Raw genomic sequence first — 22,758 nt, forward strand, 5'->3', positions numbered from 1 at the left:
CTAATGGCCCACGTATATGGTTAAGGTAAAGATATACTTTGAAGAAAGTTGAAGTTAGGTAGGTAAAATACACACGATCTTTAATCACTAATATAATAAATGGCTCAAGTACCAGGCCAATAAGGAGAAAGTAGAATGTCACATAATATATACATTCCATTTCTACATTGATATTTTTAGTCAAACAACATACTCACCAAGCCTAATATTTGAAGAAAGCTGAAGTGGTAGAAAAACATAAGTCCAGTTGCAAGAATTGCCCACCAGAAGTTACAAAGTGGCTCTGATGTATATACCCCTAGGATAAAATAGCACAGAAAACGTCAGGTTGTGCATAATAATATGCCCAGCAATTCTAGGAGGTTGACCAAGCATTCTACTTCTAAATCACTGACACATTCACAGAGTGTAAACCACTGACACACAAACAGAATGGTAAATGACAAGGGGAGATTTTCTGTACATAATAATAAAGGGAAATTCCAGGAACACATTACACTAATAGGCGAGATGCTAATTCTATATATGCATTCCTGCTGTGCTGCAAATTCACAAGGTTTACATTTTTTAAGAAACCATCCACCCACTGCAACAATAATCATGGTCTTATCTGACAGGTTCAACAGATATCCACTTTCTATAATCTGTGTGGTAACCTCTTTTCTCTTTGAATACTACATATTACCCACCTTTAAATATTCAAAGTCAGATTTGAATTTGACTGGGGCTTTGAAAAATGTTATTTTATATACAATTACTACCCTACACGAAATTTTAAAAAACGGACTACTTTGCTATAGTTAAACATTTACTCCGGTACTATTTTGGAAAGCCTATGCAATATCACATTTATTTCCATCCAGAGTTGAATTTTTTTTTAACATGATATTGTATTATTGATGGAAGAATTGAATTTATGTGTAAAGTCTTATTCAGCACATCCCAGAAATTCTCAAGCAAGTTGAGCTGGACCCTTTGATGGCCAATCCATTAGCAAAAATGATGTCCACTACTCTTCAAACCACTCTATCAATCTGTGCCCCAATAATCCTGCCATTGTCAACCTGGAATATGTTCAAGTGGAAAAATTTGGTCATTAAGTATATTCAGATAATCAAGGGACCTAATGTTTTAGGCCAAGAATTGCTCAACCTAGACCTGATCAACTAAAGAAACCCAAGATCATAACATTATTCCTACAGGCTTGGGGACTCTTTTGACCATATAGTATTGAACTTCCTTAACCCAAGGCACAGATTTATAGTTAAATTTCTAAATACATATATACAAACACATACATATAGATTACACTAAAAGTCATCACATAGCTTATAATGAGTGGGCACAATTAGAAAGACTTTTATGTGGCAATGTGGCTTTAGAATGCAAAACTAGGTTATTTGGATAGTGTGCTTGGGATGTTTTTCAATAGTCACTGAAAATAAGTTTTAGATTGGCTTTAGCATCTATTCAGTGTATTGACAAAGTTTGCTCATGTTCTATAAACCTTATATACTGTACTACAATTTCTAATTTTGCAGGTGTGGGATTTTCAAGACAAAAGAATGAACATTCATTTAAATAAACACTAGATGTCAGCATTGCACAACATTTTGCTTCATGCAGGAGAAACAAGAGATTCATTGTTCAGAAAGTAAGTGCAGTGCACAGGAGTCATTGTTAGTAACTTTCATCAGCAGAATATGACAAGTTAAATTGCTGAATATTTTTCACCAACATAATTCATTCAGGCAGTATATCAATGATATTCATACTTCATTATCCTCTATTTTGTAAACCATATTTAAACTGCTGACAAACAGCACTGAAAACAAGAGTTTTCAGCTCTGCCGCTGTGAATACTGAAATACAGAGGGTTACTATAGGCCAAAGAATATGCAGCTGGACTAAATGGAGTTTTTTATATCTGGAGTTCAGCTTTTACAAAAACATAGTAGTCACATATGTTTTTTTAGTGTTTGTATTTTTTTTCAAAGAAATTAGATAACTGAAAGGGTAACTTTGGACATGTTTGTTAGTTCATGATCGTTACATGTGAAGCTTTATAAAACTATTGTATAACAGGAAACAATGGAGAAAGCATTATTGTTGCAGTTGTTGCCAAAGTTCTGCTTTTATGTGTAGCAACATTATGTCAACTCAGTGCAGCCTTTTGTATTAGCTGACCCAGTTGTGACTATTTTTTGTTTTCTTGTGAACTGCATGCTGGAATTAAGTCCAGGACACCGCAGCACACTCCTAGACTAAGTGCTAAATCAAAAAGACGAAAATTCCAATCAGTTGCTATGCATTATTTTGTTCTGTTTTTGATTACAATGATTATTTAGGCAATATAATAAAGGCCTAAATTGTAAAATAAACAACTTACCTCCTTTTCGCAGCAGATAGATGGGCACTATATAAAGCAGGATATGTTGAATATAATACACCTCCACTTCAAATGGCAGCTGCAGGTATAAAAAAAAAAAAAAGTAAGGTATTTAAACTCTTTTGACAGCCACTGTCTACCCATATGACAAAATATTTTGTTATCTGAAACTTCCGATTTGTGTCCATTGTCCCTATTGTACCTTTTTTTTGGATTTATTGAAAACAATAATGCAAGGAAAAACAGCTCTTAGTTTATTAACTCAAAATTCCTATGTTCTGGATACCAACTCATGGGGAAAGCAAAATATTTTTCAATGGACCTGAAAGAAAAAAAAGTTGAATTGTACAAATCTGGAAAAGGATAAAAACTATCCAGAGTTTTGAAAATGCCAGAACTGCTCAAACTCTGAAAAAGTACTAAAAAATGTGGGGCTTCCTTTATTACCAAGCCACAGTCAAGTAGCCACAAACTCAAGGAAAATGTGTTGAGATGAAAATGTCTCAAAACCTTCATTCAGGGCAGCAACCTAATAGACCTTACTTGTACTGATCCAAGGGGCAAATGTCCCCCTAGCCTTTGGCTTAAATCTCTCCTGAAGCAGCCATAGCAACTTATGCACCCAATCTAAACTTTATTAGTTAACCAAATAATCAGTATTATTCCTTAGTCTACACTCTTATATTACTGAACTTCCTTAACCTAATACCTTACACTATTTGTTTAGATGGAGCTGTGGTGAGGCTCATTTCTACCTTGTAGGTGATGAGAGAGGATACAAGTGTTCTTATAGACATTTTCTTTTATTTTTAGGCTTTTATTTCCATCCGGAGTTAAAATAATTGTCCCCATTGTTTTGATATTGTTTTGAGGATGGGCGAGTTAAATTGATGTGTAAGGTCTTATCAAGCACATCCCAAAAACTCTCAAGTAAGTTGAGCTCTGGACTCTTTGATGGCCAATCCATAAATGTGGTTCCATACTCCCTGAACCGTTTTACAGACATTTTCTGGGCTCTATAAAAATGCTTAAAAACGAATATAGGAGCAGTTCTCTAGTAATGCAGTTGTCTTGACTGGGGGGGGGAGGAAACAAATCACTGATTTGCATTTCCTTCCTTTAAAACTTCCAAAACTCCTTCAAACTCTTAAAAAAACACACTTGAAAGCGTTTCTATTTAGGTCTATAGAAACGGTTGCACAAGTAACTGTGCAGAATGCGCTGCACATAGCGTCCTGGTTCCAGCCTAAAATCCCAAGCCAACCCGCAGACAAATTTGGAAAAGCTCATATTCTTTTAAGTTTGCAACCACACCTCCTGCATTCATGTTCCTAATAATACAAATGTTATGGATCATTTTTGAGTGTTGAACCACTAGGAAACTGCTTTCTCAACTGTCTATGGGAACAAACTCTTCATTAACCTTTTGCAGACTATATCTACCTTAGCAGAAGCCTGAAATGTTTAAGTCAGATTACAGTCCTTTGCCAAAATCCATCTCTGCTATGAACAAAATTGAGGTTTTTGTGAAAGTATGAAGTGCTTACATACGCACACACAAAAAAAACCCACCAATGTTATCCACCATTTTCACAACCCTGTGAAATCTTTTAAATTTTTATATTTTACAAACATGTGTTACTATGTTATATCAACATAGACAAACTTTCAAAAACTAGAAGGATGCTTTGAATATACTGATTGTATAACTCTACAACACTGCACTGAAATGAGCACATAAAAATGGGTATACGTAAGTAGACTGAATATTTCATACTATATTTTGTCTTATTTTTCTTCAGAAATAAATCCTGAAAGAATAAAATATTAAAATGTGTATATTCAGCTTTGTTGCCAAACAAAAACCAACATGACACCCTAAAAAATAAAAGTCTGTAAGCTACAATGATGATGATGATACAACAATAAAACAATATAAATGATAAATGGTTAAAAAGTTCTTTTTATGTTAGTAGAACTTCATAACAAAGTTTTGCCTATGAACAAATCAAATGCACATTTACCATTGTTAGCAGTGAGTCTTTAACTGAATAAAGGAAAAAAGAAAATAACAACCCATGCAAGTAAATTATTTACCAAGCATGTGCATAAGCCAGAAGTGAAAGCATGTTACTCTTACAAGCTGCATTAATTAAGGCGAACTTATATATTATGCATGCGGGTTAAAGCAACAGGTTTACATAACTGATGCATTCCTTTCCTCTCTGCTAGTCCATCTGCCTGTGAAATGGAAGCGAAAGCCCCCATGTAAGCTTTAGGTGGTTTCAACTTGGAATTTAGCATCCCCTCTAGAGCTTATGACTCACTCATAGCCACTTCGAGACAGAACAGATGCCTACCCATTCAGACACCCAGCTCTGCATTTGTGGGAGAAGGCGGGAGAATCACAAGCTTCCCATACTTGCAAATACAGAGTTTTTTATGCTCTTATTCCCTAAATGATGTACTAAAGGAATGAGGAGAAGGCAGGCAAAAGTAGTTAACTAGTAGCATATTCAGGCCTGCTTCATGTTTGAGCAATCCTGCACCTAGCCAGTCGCTTGCACTGTCGGCTATAAGCAGTACTGTTACCACTCCCTGCCGCCTCCATTCATTCCCCATTGGGCTACTGTGGGGAGAAGCTACATGTAGTGTCCTCCCAGAGGCAGCGGTTCTCGAGCATAAGGAAACAGTGCCCGACTAAGCAACCGATCAGTGTGAACATAGCCTAATGCTGCAGTACATGAAGGTTTCTCTTTCCTGACAAAACTCAGGAAAAAGCTCAGGTTCACTTTAATGATAAATATGTTATGCTTTTGCTAAACAAGCAATGGGTTCCAAAACTTTGAGCAGGCTCTCCTCTTCCAGACCTTACACCCTACTTCTCATTACTTCCTGCGTGCACCGATGTTACCAGGATCTTGGGAAATCTGAGAATCTCAAGCAGGGTCTGCTTTGGAAGTTAAAGAGTTTAAGAGCAATTTCAGGCAAAAAGCAAATGTACCCAGAGAGCTATTTATTCCATTTACCAAATACTGCAGCTGTGCTAAAAGCAAATAATTTAATTTAGCATGAGTTTTCTAAAGTCCTTTAGAGAAAGACTTGAGAAAGTACCTTGTAGAGTCACTGGTGGTGGCAGGGTTCCCAAATGCCATTTTGTGCAATAAAAACTCAACAATTTATGGATGACAGGGGGTTCAAAAGACAAATTCCAAGTTTATCAGCCCTGCCAGACACTGACCATGTTTGTATCATAGCATATGACACCCAACACTAATATGATCTAAGCATACTCTTTACTAGCTAAACAGTATGGTTTCGACAATTAATATTCAACCGAGAGTTATCTCCTTTTCCTTGGAGCGGGAAAAAAAAAAAACATCACCACGCAGGAAACTGCACTGGCAAATTCTATTTTGGAATCTTAATGCAACCTTTGTCTGCATAATAAATGAGATAAGCAATTACATTATTTTGTGATTCACTAGATGCTCATGGCAAAAGAGCAATCTGTCCTATTTACTTGAATTAGATGTGACAGTGCTATCATAATATAAAATCAATACTGGGATGGCAGATCCCAGGGAACTACACCAAATATGGATGTTTACAGGGCTGATCAAGACACAAAAAACACTATTATAAACTGAATAGTAGAATGAAGCAAGAAACAGTACAATGAATGCAAAAATGTACTGATAATTTACATTATTTAGTGGCCTCTCAGTACACACATTTTGTAACACACAGTTTGTGTTATTAGTTTGTAACAACCTATGAGTGAAATAAGTCACTGGAAGGATATTTCAATAATAAAAAAGAAAAATAGGCCTGGTATAACATATCCAAAAAAAAAATAATGTGTAGATATACAGGAAAGAAAGATATTTAAGGCTCAGATTTTTTGTGCAAAAAGTCAAGTGTGTATTTTGTAGTTAATACATACAGCAGTGGTACAAAGTAATCATACAATATAATATTGAAAACAAACATCGGTATGTATGATGTATAACTGATGTATAATATATTCAATCTAGTAACATGTAAACCAGTATCAGTTGTCAAATATCTTTACAAATAATGCAATAGAATTTAAACATTACTGTATGATATTGCAAGTTTTGGTGCTAAATATTTTGTATCTGTACAACATAGAAATCATACAATCTCTGCAACCACATACCCCTGAGGAAGCCTATAATTGATGAAAAGGGTCAGGAATTGTGTGACCGCTACAGGTCCTCTTTTCGTTTTCAATAAAATATTGTATGATGTTTAGGAAAATTATGTCTAGGAAAAATATCCAAACCCTGTGACAGTAACAGGCAATTGGATATTTGGTGAAAAAATTACTTTGTATCACTGCTGTATGTATTAACCACAAAATACACACTTGACTTTTTGCACAAAAACTCTGAGCCTTAAACCTCTTTCTTTCCTCTATAGCTACACAATACGTCCTAAAACAAAGAATAAAGAGGTGGTTCTACAAAACTTACTCTAAGCAAAGATAAGAGCCAACACCCACCAACAAAAAAAAGAAATATATTGGTTTTCAGCACCAATATCCTTGCACAGAGACCAATGCCCTACCCAAAAATTACCCTTTCTAAAATGCTAAAACTTTGTTTTATTATTTATCTCTGCTCTGCTATATCTTCTACACTGTAGACTTGAAAACGGTTAAGTCAAAACAGTATTTCCTAACTTTTCCTGGGCCTTGTGATGCCATGATAACCTGTGCAAAGGCAAGTGTTTGTATCATGGTACAAACCCACTTTATGATTTAAGAATCTTAAAGACAATTCTATCATCCTAGATTTCCTGAAATAGAATAGGTAAAAAGTTAAATTATTATTGAGATCCTGGCAGGGAGTTCTCTCTCTACTCACTTGTAAAAGTGTAGAACAAACACATTTTTTGCTTTTAAATCTTTTTATTTTGGCGCCGTGACTAGCCTGTAGACTTCCAGCCTACCTTCCGAACCATTATACAGAGTCAGGAAGACCCATTTTTATTGCTATTACTGAAAATTATAACTGGCATGACCCAAACAAAGAATGACAAACAAAGAAGGGACATTATTATAGCTAGTACAAATGAAAGTAATATGTTTGAAAAAAAATACATGGACATGGGTAATGCAGTGAAGTGTTTGATGCTTTGAATATTTGTAAAAGTAAATTGTATATTCTAAAAATATGTAAAACGCAAGCATTTTAAACAAACACTGTCAACATTGTTTTTTTCACCGTTTTTTTGTCTACTTTACACTTTGTACAGGGCCAAGGGAAAGGTAAAGAAGAAGTATTTATTAATTCTAATGTAAACTGTTTGCACACAAGGTTATCTGAAGTATAGGATTCGAAGTGGGTCTAAGGTTCCACAGAAAAAAAAATCATTACCTGTTGGAATGTTCTTAAAGTGAAACTAAACCCTTTAAAACATTGCAATCAGGCAGGTCCTCAGGAAGGGACATCACTTGCCTGATCAACTTGTCCCCATTCCATGGAGGAGCCGCCATTTTCCTTTTCTCTTCTGGGTTCGGATCAGTCAGTCCTGTTGAACCTCCAGGGATGCCTTCTTTTTTTTTTTTTTTTTTTTAATAGGATAGCGATCCGAGAGGTAAGGGTGTTTTATTACAGTAAGGACATTGCCTGTCCCTTCTGCTATAATAGACTGATCTCATTTTTTTTTTTGGTGGAACTATAGAGTTTCTTAAAGGAGTTTCAATCTTTGCTAAGAACATGAAACCCCCTACACACATCTGACAATGTGGTCTAGGTCATTGGTTGCCAACCTTTTGGATGTCACGGACAACTAATTTCATGGACTCCAGGGAGCTGTGTGTCACTCAAAGGGTAAGAAACTTCCCCCATAGTGACATCATGCCAGTACCCACCCACTCTCCCATCGCAGTTCTGAGCCATTTCTTGTGTCCAGAGACACAACTTGGCCCCCGCCCTGAGCCTGCGATCAGCGCGGGGGACATGGTCAGCGGCTCTGGCTGGTGCGCCCCCCAGCAGGGTCCTTTTTCTGACTCCACTGGGAGCGCAACAACCAGAGCCACAGACCACCCAAATTTTCTCATGGACCACCGGTTGGCAACCGCTGATGTAGATTGTATGTCTGCACTGGGAATTCCTACTAATTAGTCATACCCTGTATATTTTATATAATTGTACTGTCTAGAGAAGCCAGAAACAGCTTTTATTCTATGGTTATTAATTATAAGTATTATGTGTTCTTTCATGATATATGGATTCAAAAGTCCGAGGAAAGGACAAGTTCATATTGAGAGAGGACAAGTTCATATTGAGAGGCTTTGAACTGTTATTGGCAAAGGAGTCAATCACTACTGTACCCTGTAAGATCTCTAAAAACAGAAGACCTTTTAGGAGTCACAGCAAAAGGTGCCTACGCACAATACCTAATGAACATGACTCCAGTGATCAGGATTTGCTGTTGGAAAGTGTTTAGACACATCTGAGGTGCCAGTTATTTGTTACCTGCTGCATTCACTGGTTACTACATAGTTAATACCTCCAAATGGGCAAAGTTTATGTTTTATTTACACTTTGCAGGGAACTCTATACCAAGTGGAATTATTTTTGGGATGGAGTCTCTTCAAAGCAAACCCTTCTGAACAGAATTACTTAAGCCAACACCACATCTCCTCATAAAAATGCCACTTGTCTTTATTTGGTTTCCACACCTCTTAATCATGAAGTAGAAAAGATAAGAAATGCAAACTTTTCTTAAGCTACGTACACACTTCCAATTATTATCGTTGGAAAACGAACGACGAACGATCCTGCACGATATCTACGAACGATCGTATAGCACCGATCCTGCACATAGAGATAACGACACGATCGTTCGTAGATATTGTACACACAATAGATACGATCGTTTGAGCGATAGAGGAACTATGTGCACGACAGGAAAGTGAACGAACGTTCGTTCATTAAGCATACTCAGCCCATGGACGATCAACGAACGACCGTACACACGAACGATGTTCAACGGTCGTCGTCCAATCCGATCCGCCGGTCCGGTCGTTCGTTTCCAACGACTTTCCTCGTTCGTCGGCGTCATTGGTTACTTTTTTACGAACGATTTTTTGCCCAATCAATCGTTCGTCGTTCGTTTTGAACGATAAAAATTGGAAGTGTGTACGCACCTTTATATTTTATTTGCTGCTTGCTTCAGGTCTGGAAGGCAGTAACAGCCAGGCAAGTAGTATTTTTAGTAAGACAAAGTTATCTTTTAAAATAAAAATAAGCCAATACAAGTAATACCATCTACGTACCATTCGTGTATTCAGCACTGGAAATAACAATGCAAGGAGGGCTCCATTCAGCATATGCATCTGTAATCTAAAACAGAAAAATAACATTTTACATCTGTAGTTAGAAAATGTAATTTCTTTAGTAATAACTTGAGAATGTGGCTACTGAAATGAGATGTGAAAATGAAATGAGTGTATACGAAGACCAGTTTTGATTTCATTTTCTCAACTCATATATAGATGAACATTTTCCCAAGAGAAAAACTGTAGTTGCTTCTGTGAACCTCTTGTACTGTGAACATTAATTGCCTGGCTGTCAAGGTGACACCTCAAGTCACTAACCCTAAATAAGAATTTCTGAGTTTTTATGATATGTTTGCTTGATCTGGCATCACTGAAAGTATTGAAGCTGAGTGTTAGCATAACACCCAGGCAAATGGGATTTCAGAAGCAGATTAGGAGCCTCTCCATTTCACTTGGAAGAAGTTTACAATACTTCTATACTTTTGGAACTTATACTAGTTATAAAATAAAGCCTGAAGCTCAGAGTATGAATCATAAGTTGTGTTGGTTCTGACATATCACAACACCCCTGCCATCACCAATCTTTGAACCCAGTAAAATGATTTCTGCCTCTGTAATAAATGCTTTCACAATGAATCACAATAAATAAAGTAATAAATGTTATGATTATCTAATTTCATTTGTAGTACCATACTCACCTAAATATTACAGTGGCAACTTTACATGGCGGACAGGCCAGAAGAAATATCTGCAAAACATAAAAAAGTTTCTCAAGATTCAAGATAAAACAGATAATGGTTTAGAAATGCTCATTATAATTATTTTGTGGTACAAAGAAATTTAGAAGTTAAGAAAACCTATGAGAAAAGGGGTAGTCCACCAAACAGTGATATTTTACAATACCGATCTATGCTGGGGAGTTAAATGAGTGATTGAGATCGAAATGATTAGATCCATTCACTGGCTTTCCTGGCTTTGCCATTTCTCTCACTTACATCATATTAAAATGATCATTTGTTATTATTTTGAATAATAGTTTTGGATTGATCATTGGACAGACACCTAACAGCAGACACCACAAGTTACCTGCTATTATTTAAACCAAATTTAAACAGTTATCACCACATTACATATCTTGATACCTTTATTTAATGATCATCTACTGCCTTTATGTGGATTTAAGCTGATATCTACAATATTTGCATATTTTTCATTTTCCCTGCCTGTAAACCAACATAGATTGCTCTTATCACTTCTGAAGAAAAGGTGTTTGCAGCTGTGATGTGAGTTCACCAACATAAGCTACTTCTCAACAATCCCTGCATGTTAAATATGAAGATTTGTTACACACCACATTACACTGTAAAACAGCTGCAGACTGTAGCAAAAGGTGACAATGTAAATTTCAATATCAGTATGTAACCACTGTCACCTTATGAAAGAAAGAGTTCAAAAGTCTTTCCTGGTGTATTGTTTGTATATAAGGGTGTATGCTTAGCTTTCCTCCTTAATATCTTCTGGGATAAAAGTCGATAACCACCTAGAGTATGAAGAATGACAACTGAACAAAGTGAAATAAACCTGCAAGTGGTTGCGTTAATTGTGCCAGAACTTTTAAAAATCTATCCACTGTGTCCTCAACTCCACTATAAACAATGTTAGTAATTCTTTATTTGTTGCACTAAGAAAAAAAAAGTGAAATCAATTAGCACTCAACAAACAATTCCCAGATGCATCTTTCTTTTTCTAGATAAAGTCATTCCTAAATAAATGCAACACAATATATTCTGTAAAAACAAACTTCGTTGTGCTTGTAATAATACAGACTGCTGATAGGTGCAAATGTTTATCATTTTAATTGTGTCATTTTTTGGAGTATATTATTAATACACTTTTAATATTAACTGGGTGATAAATTAAAGATAATCTTAAATGCCAATCAAATGATAAAAGCATGGTATTAATATTAATATTAGGACAATGTAGGGACTTTATGGAGTGTTTATTCTTTTTTAGGAAGCTGGAAGGCAGATTCACCCAGTGCATCCTATATCAGAAGACCTCTCGAGCACACAGATAAGTATGTGTCCTAAATTTATTCTTGATTAAAAAATCTAGGGGTTCTAAACAAAAGAACAAACTATGTTCCAGTTCAGGTGTGACTAGTAGAAGTGCAACTGCACTACAATACTTAACTACAACGCAGATATTGTGCATGTTTGTATGTTGTGTTGCTCCTGCTAGATTCAGTGGGCCTGATTTATTAAAGTTCTCCAAGGCTGGAGATCATACACTTTAATCAGTGAAGCCGGGTAATCCAGCAAACCTGAAATGGATCTGGTCCAGTATTGAAAACATTTGCTAACTTAAGCAAATTACTTAAAAAAATAATTTTCAGGTTTGCTGGATCACCCAGCTTTACTGACAAAAGTGTAGTTTTTCCAGCCTTGTGAAACTTTAATAAATCAGACCAATTGTCTTGCCATTGGTAGAACAGTTTTACAACCCATTATCTATGTACTAAAATCTAAATCTAAAATAAAAACTAAATTTATAAACCTAAAAAGCTCCCAAGACTATTTGCCTTGGCTAAGCCTTTAAGTAAAAAAACATACAAGGTAAATATTACAAGCCTATGTATTACTATTAGAAAATAATGAATACAAAGAACATTAAAGATACTGAATATACAGTATACAGGATTTAATATGTATACACTTTTTATACTGCCATATTGCAGGAATCTGGGTACTCCCATGTTACCTGCAGATCTCTATTGAGAAAACAGATCAGAAAAGCTGAATAAATTAACCGTCCAGTTGCCATACCAACGCTTCCAGTTGCTTTAATGCAGAATAAATCAACAAGTAATTCTACCCATTTACAGGAGGCAAAGGAAGCAATTATACTGACACACATAGTAAATGTTTTGCTGTAACAAGAGTGTCTGTAGTGCTTCGGCCAATTGTCCCTGCTTTGTCAGGAATAGTATTGTATGGATTTACTAATACTGAGCCACATGATCTAAATATTACATATATTGGCCAAAAGAATATTGATCACACATTTTTTGTCCTGATAGGGGCCGTCAGGTAGAGGTTTGGGTGATTATGAATGTGAGTTAAAGCTCCGAAATTGATCTATTAGGTCTGAGCAAGAATTACAGCAGCTAGCCGATTAAGCAGTAGTGTAGAATATATCAGAGTAAATGATTGTGCACTTGACACCTTGGACTTTGGCCCATTAGCATGCAGCTAATAGACTGTCACTTTTTCTTGCAGTATTCTGTCAGTACGGCCTTTCCAAAGCAGCGCTGTGTTAGGAAGGGAGGCTTATATATATATATATATATATATATATATATATACACACACACACATAGTTCTCCCCAGAGGTATTTAGCCGGTTGCTCCGCCCGGCTGATTTGAATACCCCGCCCAGCTCTCATCCTCGCATGCACAGATTAAAACTTAGAACACTAGTAAGTTGGGTCACAATACACGGCATAGGACAGTTGTGGCAAAATACATAGAATAGAAAAATTAGATATACTACCAGGGGAGGCATTACAAAGTTGTAACAAATAATTGGGAGAAGGTAGAACACTGAAACAATAAGAGGTTACTGGATACCCATGGCATAAACAACTGGAAGCACTAAATTTGCTGTGTTTTGCCACACCCCCTTTTTTTACCACCCGGCAACAGCTTCCTATCACCTGGCTGAAAAAAATTTCCGGGGAGAACACTGATATATATTTATATATATATATATATATATATATATACACACACATATACATACATACATATACACACACACATGCAAATGCTCACTACATATGTATATAGGAAGCAAGACACTACAACATAGGAGAAACACAAAAGGTGTTCATTTAATCTTACATCCTATCATAGATAAATGATTTGGGGACAAAAATTTGACAAACACAAAAAGTCCACAAAAAGTTGTTTTATTACTATCGCTAATATATATATATATTATGAAAGGGTCATTAATCTGCTGCTAGTGTGTTGTAAAGAGATGCCACAGAACACTGATTAGTCTGAGCTGTTAGGGTGGCACATGGAGATCCTACACAAACACTAGACAGGTGATTCCTAATGTTTTGGCTAAAGAGTGTGAGCCTTAGGTGACCATATAATAGTAGACCAAAGGATAAATCCTGCATAAATCTAGACCTATCATTCCAATGGCTGCAGGTGATAGGTGACTTATAAAAAGAAGAAAACATGTTTAAATAAAGAAATGTGATGTAAAATAGGCCTAGCATGCAAAAACATTTCTAACTTCTAACTACTGTCTACATGTAAAAACATTTCTGTCATTGGTCATTGGTTCTGACCTCCATTTATTAAGCTTTTACATATTCCTCCAGATGCCCCCAAAACACACATAAACGCATCAGCATATGTAAACTAAAATAATGTACAAACATTGAAAAAATGACCCCAGACCAATATAGTTTTGTATATTATTATCTTTATGCTTAATATCTTTTTTTGCCGTATACAATCTGTGTTTTACAAATAGTCATTTGACACTTGTCAATTGCCAGAGCACTATAGGGTTATCTAAGGAGAGAACGGCAATAGCTGCATCTTACAAGCAGGCAATATCTTGTTGAAATATCATAAAAAGATATTTAATAAAGGATTACTTTATTTGCTTGAGCCATTGTGGTCTTTACACAGCAGGATTTTTACAACATGGGGAAAGGGATAACCCGTAAAGTATGTAAAAAGGTCTTTCCCCAATTGACTAAAAGGAATACAAAATTTTTTTTCAACACTAACATGTAACAATTCGAAACACACACACACACCTTTACAGTTCTATTTCAAGCTCTTTATTCTTTTACTGATCTTATATTTAAAAATGCTGGCAGTGTATATGATCTGCCAAATTGAGAATGTTCTAAGGCACACAAATTGTTAGAAGATACTGATAAACCTCCTGTTCTGGGGACTGCATAATTAGGACCAAAATCTGTCGGCAATTAGTTCTGGCAAATTATTCAATAGAGCAAAATATATAGCTATCCTCTGAGAAGTCCTTGCAAAACAGCAACTTTGCCAATATTAATTGAGGAAACTTTCACAACTTCCAGTCCTGTAAGCCTATGAAACAACAAAAAGCAAACTGTTCAATACCATCAAAGATATTTATCATACTGTGCAAAAACAATAAATAATAACTACAGGACATTAATAGCACCAGGCAATCTTTTATGAAAACTTCAGTTTGATGGAGTTTCATTCTATAGTTTGTTTTTCTTTTACATTTTTATTTATTTGGGGGTTTCTGAATATATTTATTATACCACCATAGCATTGAGATTATATATATATATATATATATATATATATATATATATATATATATATATATGGTCTATACCACATTGGCTTAGGTATTTACCTTAGTTCCAGGCAACAATATCTTGTTACTGCAACAAACAACAAAATGTTTAAGAATACTCTAATCATGTGAAGCAGCATTCCTTGCAAAGTAGGTTTGCACCATATTTAGCAAAACAAGTTAAGTATCTCCTGCAGATTGATTATACACTTTGCCAAGTGAGCAGCCTAAAGCCCATTGTTTACATGCACTGCACTGATGATGAAAATAGGCGTGAAACAACTCTATACTTCCTGGGTAAAAACAAGGAATAGGCCTGTTTATTACGGTGACTTGTAGTAAAGCAGAGACATATACACAACTCCTCTTTAAGGAAAGTATTAATATGACACACATACACACATAAAGTTAATGCTGAGACTAATAATCCCTTGTACTGTCCAAGGTTTCACTGAGATATTTATTCTTTGAAAGGAGACATACTGCTGTCAATATCTCCCTCCATATAAATTTTTGGCCTAAACTCTCCACCATATTATGCTAAGTGATAACGACGCTCATGCTGTGGCACAGCACAGGGGCAGTCATTGCATTACAGGAGATAAACTCTCCTAAGTAGATGTGAAAACACAAAAACTGAGATCAACATTTTTTGCATTTGTACCAATTAGAGTTATAGTAAGGGATGATAACAGGATGAATAGGTTTATAAATAAATTACTGCATACAATGTAGATACAAATGTCATAGAAGCTTATACAAGAAGAGGTATACATAAGGCAAACACAACGATACAATGCAGCTGGGCCTCATGGATATACCAGAGCACCAGTAAAGCACTAATAGGGAGGATTTTCTCTCAGTGCTAATAACTTCTAGAGCATTGGAAACATTTTTCTATCTTGTTCTCTGTAAAGAACATATGCAAACACATGCACTTGCCTCTGGGTAAAACATGATTTTTTATAATTATCCCTGTAAACAATATTAAAGCGAATATAAATATATTATGCAAAGGCAGTATTTAAGAATTATTCATAAACCTTTTTATGCATTTGTATACTGTTTAAGTTTACAGTGTAATGTGCTTACCACAGTCAGAACACATTCCAAAGCCAGCATGAGGTGTAACACAATAAACCTACCGATATGTTTTTAAGATGTTGGATCAAACCAGAACCCTAGTGCTCCAAGGCTAGAATGCCAGCCACTGAGCTACCCACCCTGCTCAGGTCAATAAAAGGCTATGTGTCATGCCACCCAGAACCCACTGAGTATAAATGAAAAAAAATATATAATAAACAATATCCTAATTTGCTGCAGTGAATATTATAGCTGCTATGAAGGGTGTGCAAATGTCTCTCAACTTAATTCGCCAAATGTCAAGCATTTAAGTTCCAATTAAAATAATACACTAAACTGTTTACCATGTGTCAGTTGCCTAATGTTTTGTTCTGCAGATCCTTTGCTCTTGTTTAAAGCCATTTGTAAAGAAATATACAACAGAATCATCAATTAGACATGAGGAAAATTGACTTATTACACTATGAAACCATCTCCTGTTTGCACACTCTGTATATACTGGGAAATAAATCGGACAAAACCACACTGCATTGTGTAAGCTGCCCACTTTGGAACGGTGTGAAGCCTTTAACAAAAGCCGTATAGTCAGTAGTGACAGACTGTAAATAAATGACACTACACAATGGCTGTTTAAAAGCACAATGGCGGTGTGAATACTGTTGCAATATTTTAAGAAAATTAAAAAAGATTTAGAGAAGTTACTCAAGATGTAGCACCAGCCAAACAAATAGTTCCTTTCTACACTGGGACACACCTTAACAAATGCTTCTAAAAACCTGGGAACACATTGTCTATTTTTTGAGGAGCTGTGTGGATCATTGGAATGAAAGAACCCCACCATAAGATTGAAGATGGTGATGTATGTTTGGGATATAAAGATTGGAAGTACAGATAGCATCTGTTAGCAGCATTTCATATTGTCTATATATTCAGATAGTAAACAAGTTTCTGACAAGAAAATTAGACCTCCTTTTCCAAAGAGACAGGACTTCACATATGGAATTCTTGTACCCTGTGGGGTTGAGCCCTTTCTTGACAAAACCACTGAAAATACATGTGAGAAAGTTACACCAAAGATAGTTCCACCCTTTATGGTGATTACACATGACTATGGTATACTACACAGAGGGTTTGGAAATTCATATAAAGGGGTGTAAGAAGAGCATGGAGAAGGCCAAGACAGAGAGGAGAGGTGTGACCCATGGAGAGGACACACAAAGAATTGCTGGCCAAAGAAGGGTAATGGTTGTACATAGGCCCTGTCTGTAACATTGGTATTATTTGTTATATGCATTGTATATGTATTATGTAACTTTTTCTGCACAATATAATCTTTGTATAGCCAGTTGTTGTGTGTTTACTCCTTTGCTGATGACCTCCTTAGAACTTACAGGAGGAATTTTTTTTATTATTGAAAAATTATTCATATTATACTAGATATTATCCTCAATAATAATCATAATTTCTTACAACCTGCTATAGTCTGCCAACTACAGCTGAACAGTACACCACACCTAGACTGCCTGATTTCTTGTTCAAACAAAACAGAATCTGCACTTAACAACATAAGAAACCGACTGCAATTTTCAGCAAAGGTTACAACTGAATAGTGAAAAGTTGTCAAGAATACCCATCCAGTAGGCAGCCAGTAAACAGAGATTTATCTTCAAGATGAAAAAGGGTATCCCTATTACTTATTAATGGATGTCTATCTGTCTCTTTGCAGCCTACCCTACCATAGCCTGTCATACTTTCCTCTGCTCTCTAAGCCCTACAGCAGCCATTGGGGTTGATTTTCTAAAGGACTACTGTAACCTCCTCTTCTCTGGTATTCTACTAACCCAGGGGTCTTCAACCTGTGGCTCTGGAGCCGCATGCGGCTTTTCAGCCTCCTTGTTGTGGCTCCCTTCGGCTGCCGCGGGGGGATCTCTGATGGGGGATCCCCTTCCTCCCAAGACACTGCGGAGGAGGGGGGTTCCCTATCCGGTGTGCTAATGAAAAAAATCTACCAGTGAAATAAATCTACCACGGGGCGTGTACAATGACATCCCCCTCCTTTGAACCCCAATTCCTCTGGAATAGGGAGATGTACAAAACCAAAAATGTAGGTGCAAGTGGGGGACACCTGTGACTAACACCCCCTAAAATTTAATTGTTAGGCTATCATCAGAACATAAAGAACTCTGCCCATCAAAAAATCTACCGTTACACATTGCTGGAGGCACCTGAACCCCATTTTCTCTGGAACAGGAAGGGGGTACAGGTGAAAAAAATTTGAGGTGCAAGTAAGGGACACCTGTGGCTAACACCTCCTAAAAACTCTGCCTATCAAAAAAATCAAAAAATCTACCGTTACACATTGCTGGAAGCATCTAGCATCTGAACCCCAATTTCTCTGGAACGGGGGGGAGGCGGTACAGGTGACCAAAATAGAGGTGCAAGTGGGGGACACCTATGGCTAACACCACCTACAATTGAATCGCTAAGGCATCGTCAGAAAATAAAGAACTCTGCCCATCAAAATAATCTACCCTGTTACACATTGCTGGAGGCTTCTAGCACCTGAACCCCAATTACTCAAGATTGGGGGGTACAGGTGAACAAAATTAAAGCTGCAAATGAGGGACACCTGTGGCTAACACCCCTTAAAATTTAATCGCTAAGGCATCGTCAGAACATAAAGAACTCTGCCCATCAAAAAAATCTACCCTGTTACGTTAGAAGCCTCCAGCTGATACGTTACAAGCTGGAGGCTTCTAGGGGCATTGTTCAGTGTTTTATTTATTTCAAAGTAGGCCTACACATGCACACTTGTTGTAACAGGTAAAATTAAAAAAATATTAAAACTTTTAAAAGTTTATAAACTGTGTTATGTTTTGCGGCTCCAGACTATTTTTCTTTAGTGGAAGAGGAAGCAAAATGGCTCTTTTGATAGTAAAGGTTGCTGACCCCTGCACTAACCCAACTCTCTCCGCTGCAGCCAGACTTATCCATCCTTCCCTCCACTGCTCTTCTTAGTAGTTCTCTTCATTGGCTTCCATTTCACCTTAGAATCATATTCAAGCTCCTTTGCTTTGCCTTCAAATCCCTCCACAGTTCTTGTCTCTGTTACCTTCCTGACCTGATGAAAAAATACTCCCCTGGCCACTCCCTTCCCTTTTCCAATGACCTACTAATGACTTCCTCACTCATAACCTTATCACACACATTGCTCCAAGACTTTTCTACAGCTGCCCCAATTCTCTGCAATGGTCTTCCTCGTCCTGCTCTTACTTCCTGCTCATTTAAAAGAGCACTCAAAACCCATTTTTTCAGGCTTGCCTACCCATCTGTCTTTTAAAACCCTCACTACTTCCCACCACTAAATATCTCCCATCCTATTGTATGCTGCTTACCCTCCTCATAGACTGTAAGCTCTTCTGGGCAGGGTCCTCTCCTCCCTGTGTCACTGTGTGCATCTGTCATTTGCAACCCATATGTATTGTACAGTGCTGCGTAATATGTTAACAATAAATCCTGTTTATTATTATCAATAATAATAAAGGGGCTTAGGCTGTTAGTAAATGAGGTCCAGCTGTGCTAACAGACATCCAATTATGCACAAGCAAAAACTATGCATTAATATTATTTTTTTTACATTTTCTTGCACATGTGGCATAGCTTGCAAAGTGCATTTTACTCTAATTTTCCACAATAACTTATCACTTGCTAAAACCCAAACCCTTCACCCTAGTATGCCAGTTGTTTACATAGCTCATGCTGTGGCATGGCACAGAAAGCAGTCATTGGATAATGGGAGATGAACTCTGGTTCTCCTAATACACATAAATTGTATTGGGCCCACTTTTTTTGGATACCTACGGATACATAAAAAAAAAAAAATCAGATATACAAATCAGGCAGGAAAGATGAAGGATGATGAAATGAATGTGTTTAATAAAACACTGCATACAATTTAGGTAAAAATGTCAGACGTTCTACACAAGCTGAAAAAAGGCAATGCTACAATGCAGCAGGGCTCCATGGATTTACCAGAGCACCAGTAAAGCACTAATTGGAATATTTATTTCCCAGTGCTAATATTGCTTTAGCTCCCAAGGCATTGGAAACATTTTCCCATCCGTTCCTCTGTAAAAAACATATGCAAACACATGCTTGTGCCTCTGGGTAAAATGTTAGATTTGCTGGTTCTCCCTGTAAACAATAATAAATTAAAGAATTATTTTAGTATCCATGTATGCATTCATATACTTTCTCTAAAAGAAGCTCACAGTTCAATGTCCCCACCACATTCTAAGGCACCAGGGCCTGGTGCTTGGTCAGGGCGGCATGTTCAGCTAATTGCCTTGATTGAGGTATATAATAACGCAGAATAATATTGGAACAGCTATGAAAGGTGTGCAAATATTTCTCAAAATAATATGCCAAGTCAGTTGCTTTTGACTTACCACAATTACATACATACCTCCAAACTGTACCTTGAGGGGCTACCCCATTTTTAGAACCAATTCCCCCTATTTGAGTGGATATATAGTTTTTTTGGTCCATAAAATGAGGGCAATGGCAGGGGTGTTTCATTTGCCTACAAACATTAAAGCGTACCTAAACAAGGCGATCAAGAATGAATGGGAGAGCAAAGCCTCCTGGGATACCTACATCACGCATCCCGGGAGGCTCTTGGGTGCTCCTTCTACGCATGCCCAAACATCTCGGTCATGCGCAGAAGGAGCCTTTTCGCGCGAAGAGAAAAATTTGCCGATTTTACGCATACGCAGTGAGATCAGCAAGTTTTTTTCCCATCCTCTGTCACCCGATCTCGCGTCTGGGTCAGGTGATGTAGGATAAAGAACCAGGAAGCAGAGGAGAAGATGGCGGCGCCCGGAGCACCCTGCGGGAATAAAGGCAAGTGTATTTTTTTTAGGCACTTTTCAATTTAGTTCCTCTTAAAGCTAAAACAATCTCTCTTCCCGATCTCCAAAATTGTGGAGGTATGCTAGATGTTATATGACTTGGATGACCAAGTAGCTTCAAAAACATTGAGGCTGATAATCATGCATTATGTATAAAGGACTTATTTACACAGACCTGTTGTGATGCGGTAAACCAAGACATTTATTTTATTGAGATTGCCAGGGCACCACAATGACCTACAACATTTTTGTCATAACACACTGATGGCTTAAATCTAGTTGTTGTTGTAAGCTGGCTAGGTAAATTGGGTGCCAGAGTGGTTGGCAACACGCCGCCCCAAGTATGGTGGTATTGTACAGTAAACACACATAAGGCTAGACGAGCCCCATGTTCTATAGGTTTTTGCTTTTCCTTGGGGAAACTTTTGGAAACACATCAGCAAAAAGTATCCTTAGTCCATATATTCAAAATGAATGATTTAAATTACTGATTGTTTATTTACCTTTATTTTATGTAAGCTTTGTGCATCACTGCACCTGGATTCAGGCTGAGAGTGCAAGTTATAGCAATGTAATTATCTCTGGCATCACATGTGAACATACTAAGGCAGCATATGCATGTTGGACTCTTGTTGTTGGAAAGGATCTTTCACCATCCTTTCTAACAACAAAAGACTGAAAGAAGCATGAATGAGCGCTGTACATCACCGTTCTGCTCTATGTAGAGGGGAGGTGGGAGAACGAGTTGCACTCTCTCTCCTTCACTTGTATTGCAGTCATTCGTGGATCTGCCAGGATGTATCCATGAACAACGTCGGACCACTGCTGTACACACATCAGATTCTCGTCCCATACTAGCCCTGAGGTGATTATCGGTCGAGAATCATCTGACGTGTGTACGTAAGAGGCAGTGGACTAGAAATCACAAAACTGAACAGAACTACAAATATTTCAGGCAGCTAAAATAGTCAACATGTATTTCAACCATGCTATGAGATGCAGAGTAGCAAGTCAGCTTTAATGACACAATAAATAGGAAAACTACAGTTTTATTGCAATTTTACTTTACAGGACAGAAGCTATTCATCACATTAGACTATCATCACTATACTGTACTTCATTACTGGCCATTAAAAAGTGACAGTAATTTACATTCACACTTTGTCAACCAGACGCCTCAATAAACTCAGGAATGCTTAATCCTTTAGCATCCGCTGTCTGGTATCTCACCATGTACTATTCATTTAAATCAAAGCAGAATCCCTGAGTTATAAAAGAAGCTAGACTCTATTCAGTGCAGAGAAATATGCTTTACGTATGAACCTTCCAACAATACAAAAGCAGAAAATTAAGTAAACAGATATACATTTAGGGACTCTGCAAAATGTGTTGGTTGCAGTTGATCCATTCTGGATACATGTGAATGTCACAAGGTCTAGATGAATATACTGTTTGGTGAGGAGAGATCTTGTTAAGTTATCCTATGGCCCCTATAACCTAAAGCCAAACAGAATTCAGATTGTGGTTGCTGCACAGATGAACAAAAGAGAATTGCACCCTGGTGCTGTTCTGTAGTTTTGAGAGGGGAGGACAAGAAAGCAGTGCCTTGCTGTGCTATCTTCCATAGGAAAGAACAGCAGGCACTCCTGATCCTGAATCCACCAATTGGGCAACCACTG

General features: G+C 37.1%; 1 protein-coding gene across 1 annotated transcript in view; it reads right to left on the reverse strand.

The window, feature by feature from the left end:
- The window catches only part of TMEM164 (transmembrane protein 164), a 36,966-nt gene that overhangs the window by 6,283 nt on the left and 7,925 nt on the right, over positions 1-22,758 (reverse strand). The window contains exons 2-5 of the mRNA XM_072431291.1: positions 10,403-10,452; positions 9,702-9,768; positions 2,390-2,468; positions 198-298 (exon numbers count right to left, since the gene is read on the reverse strand). Coding sequence (XP_072287392.1) covers positions 198-298; positions 2,390-2,468; positions 9,702-9,768; positions 10,403-10,452 — 297 coding nt within the window. The remainder of the gene's footprint in view (positions 1-197; positions 299-2,389; positions 2,469-9,701; positions 9,769-10,402; positions 10,453-22,758) is intronic.

Source organism: Pyxicephalus adspersus, chromosome Z, assembly GCF_032062135.1.
Source record: "Pyxicephalus adspersus chromosome Z, UCB_Pads_2.0, whole genome shotgun sequence".
NCBI classification, from domain to species: Eukaryota; Metazoa; Chordata; class Amphibia; order Anura; family Pyxicephalidae; genus Pyxicephalus; species Pyxicephalus adspersus.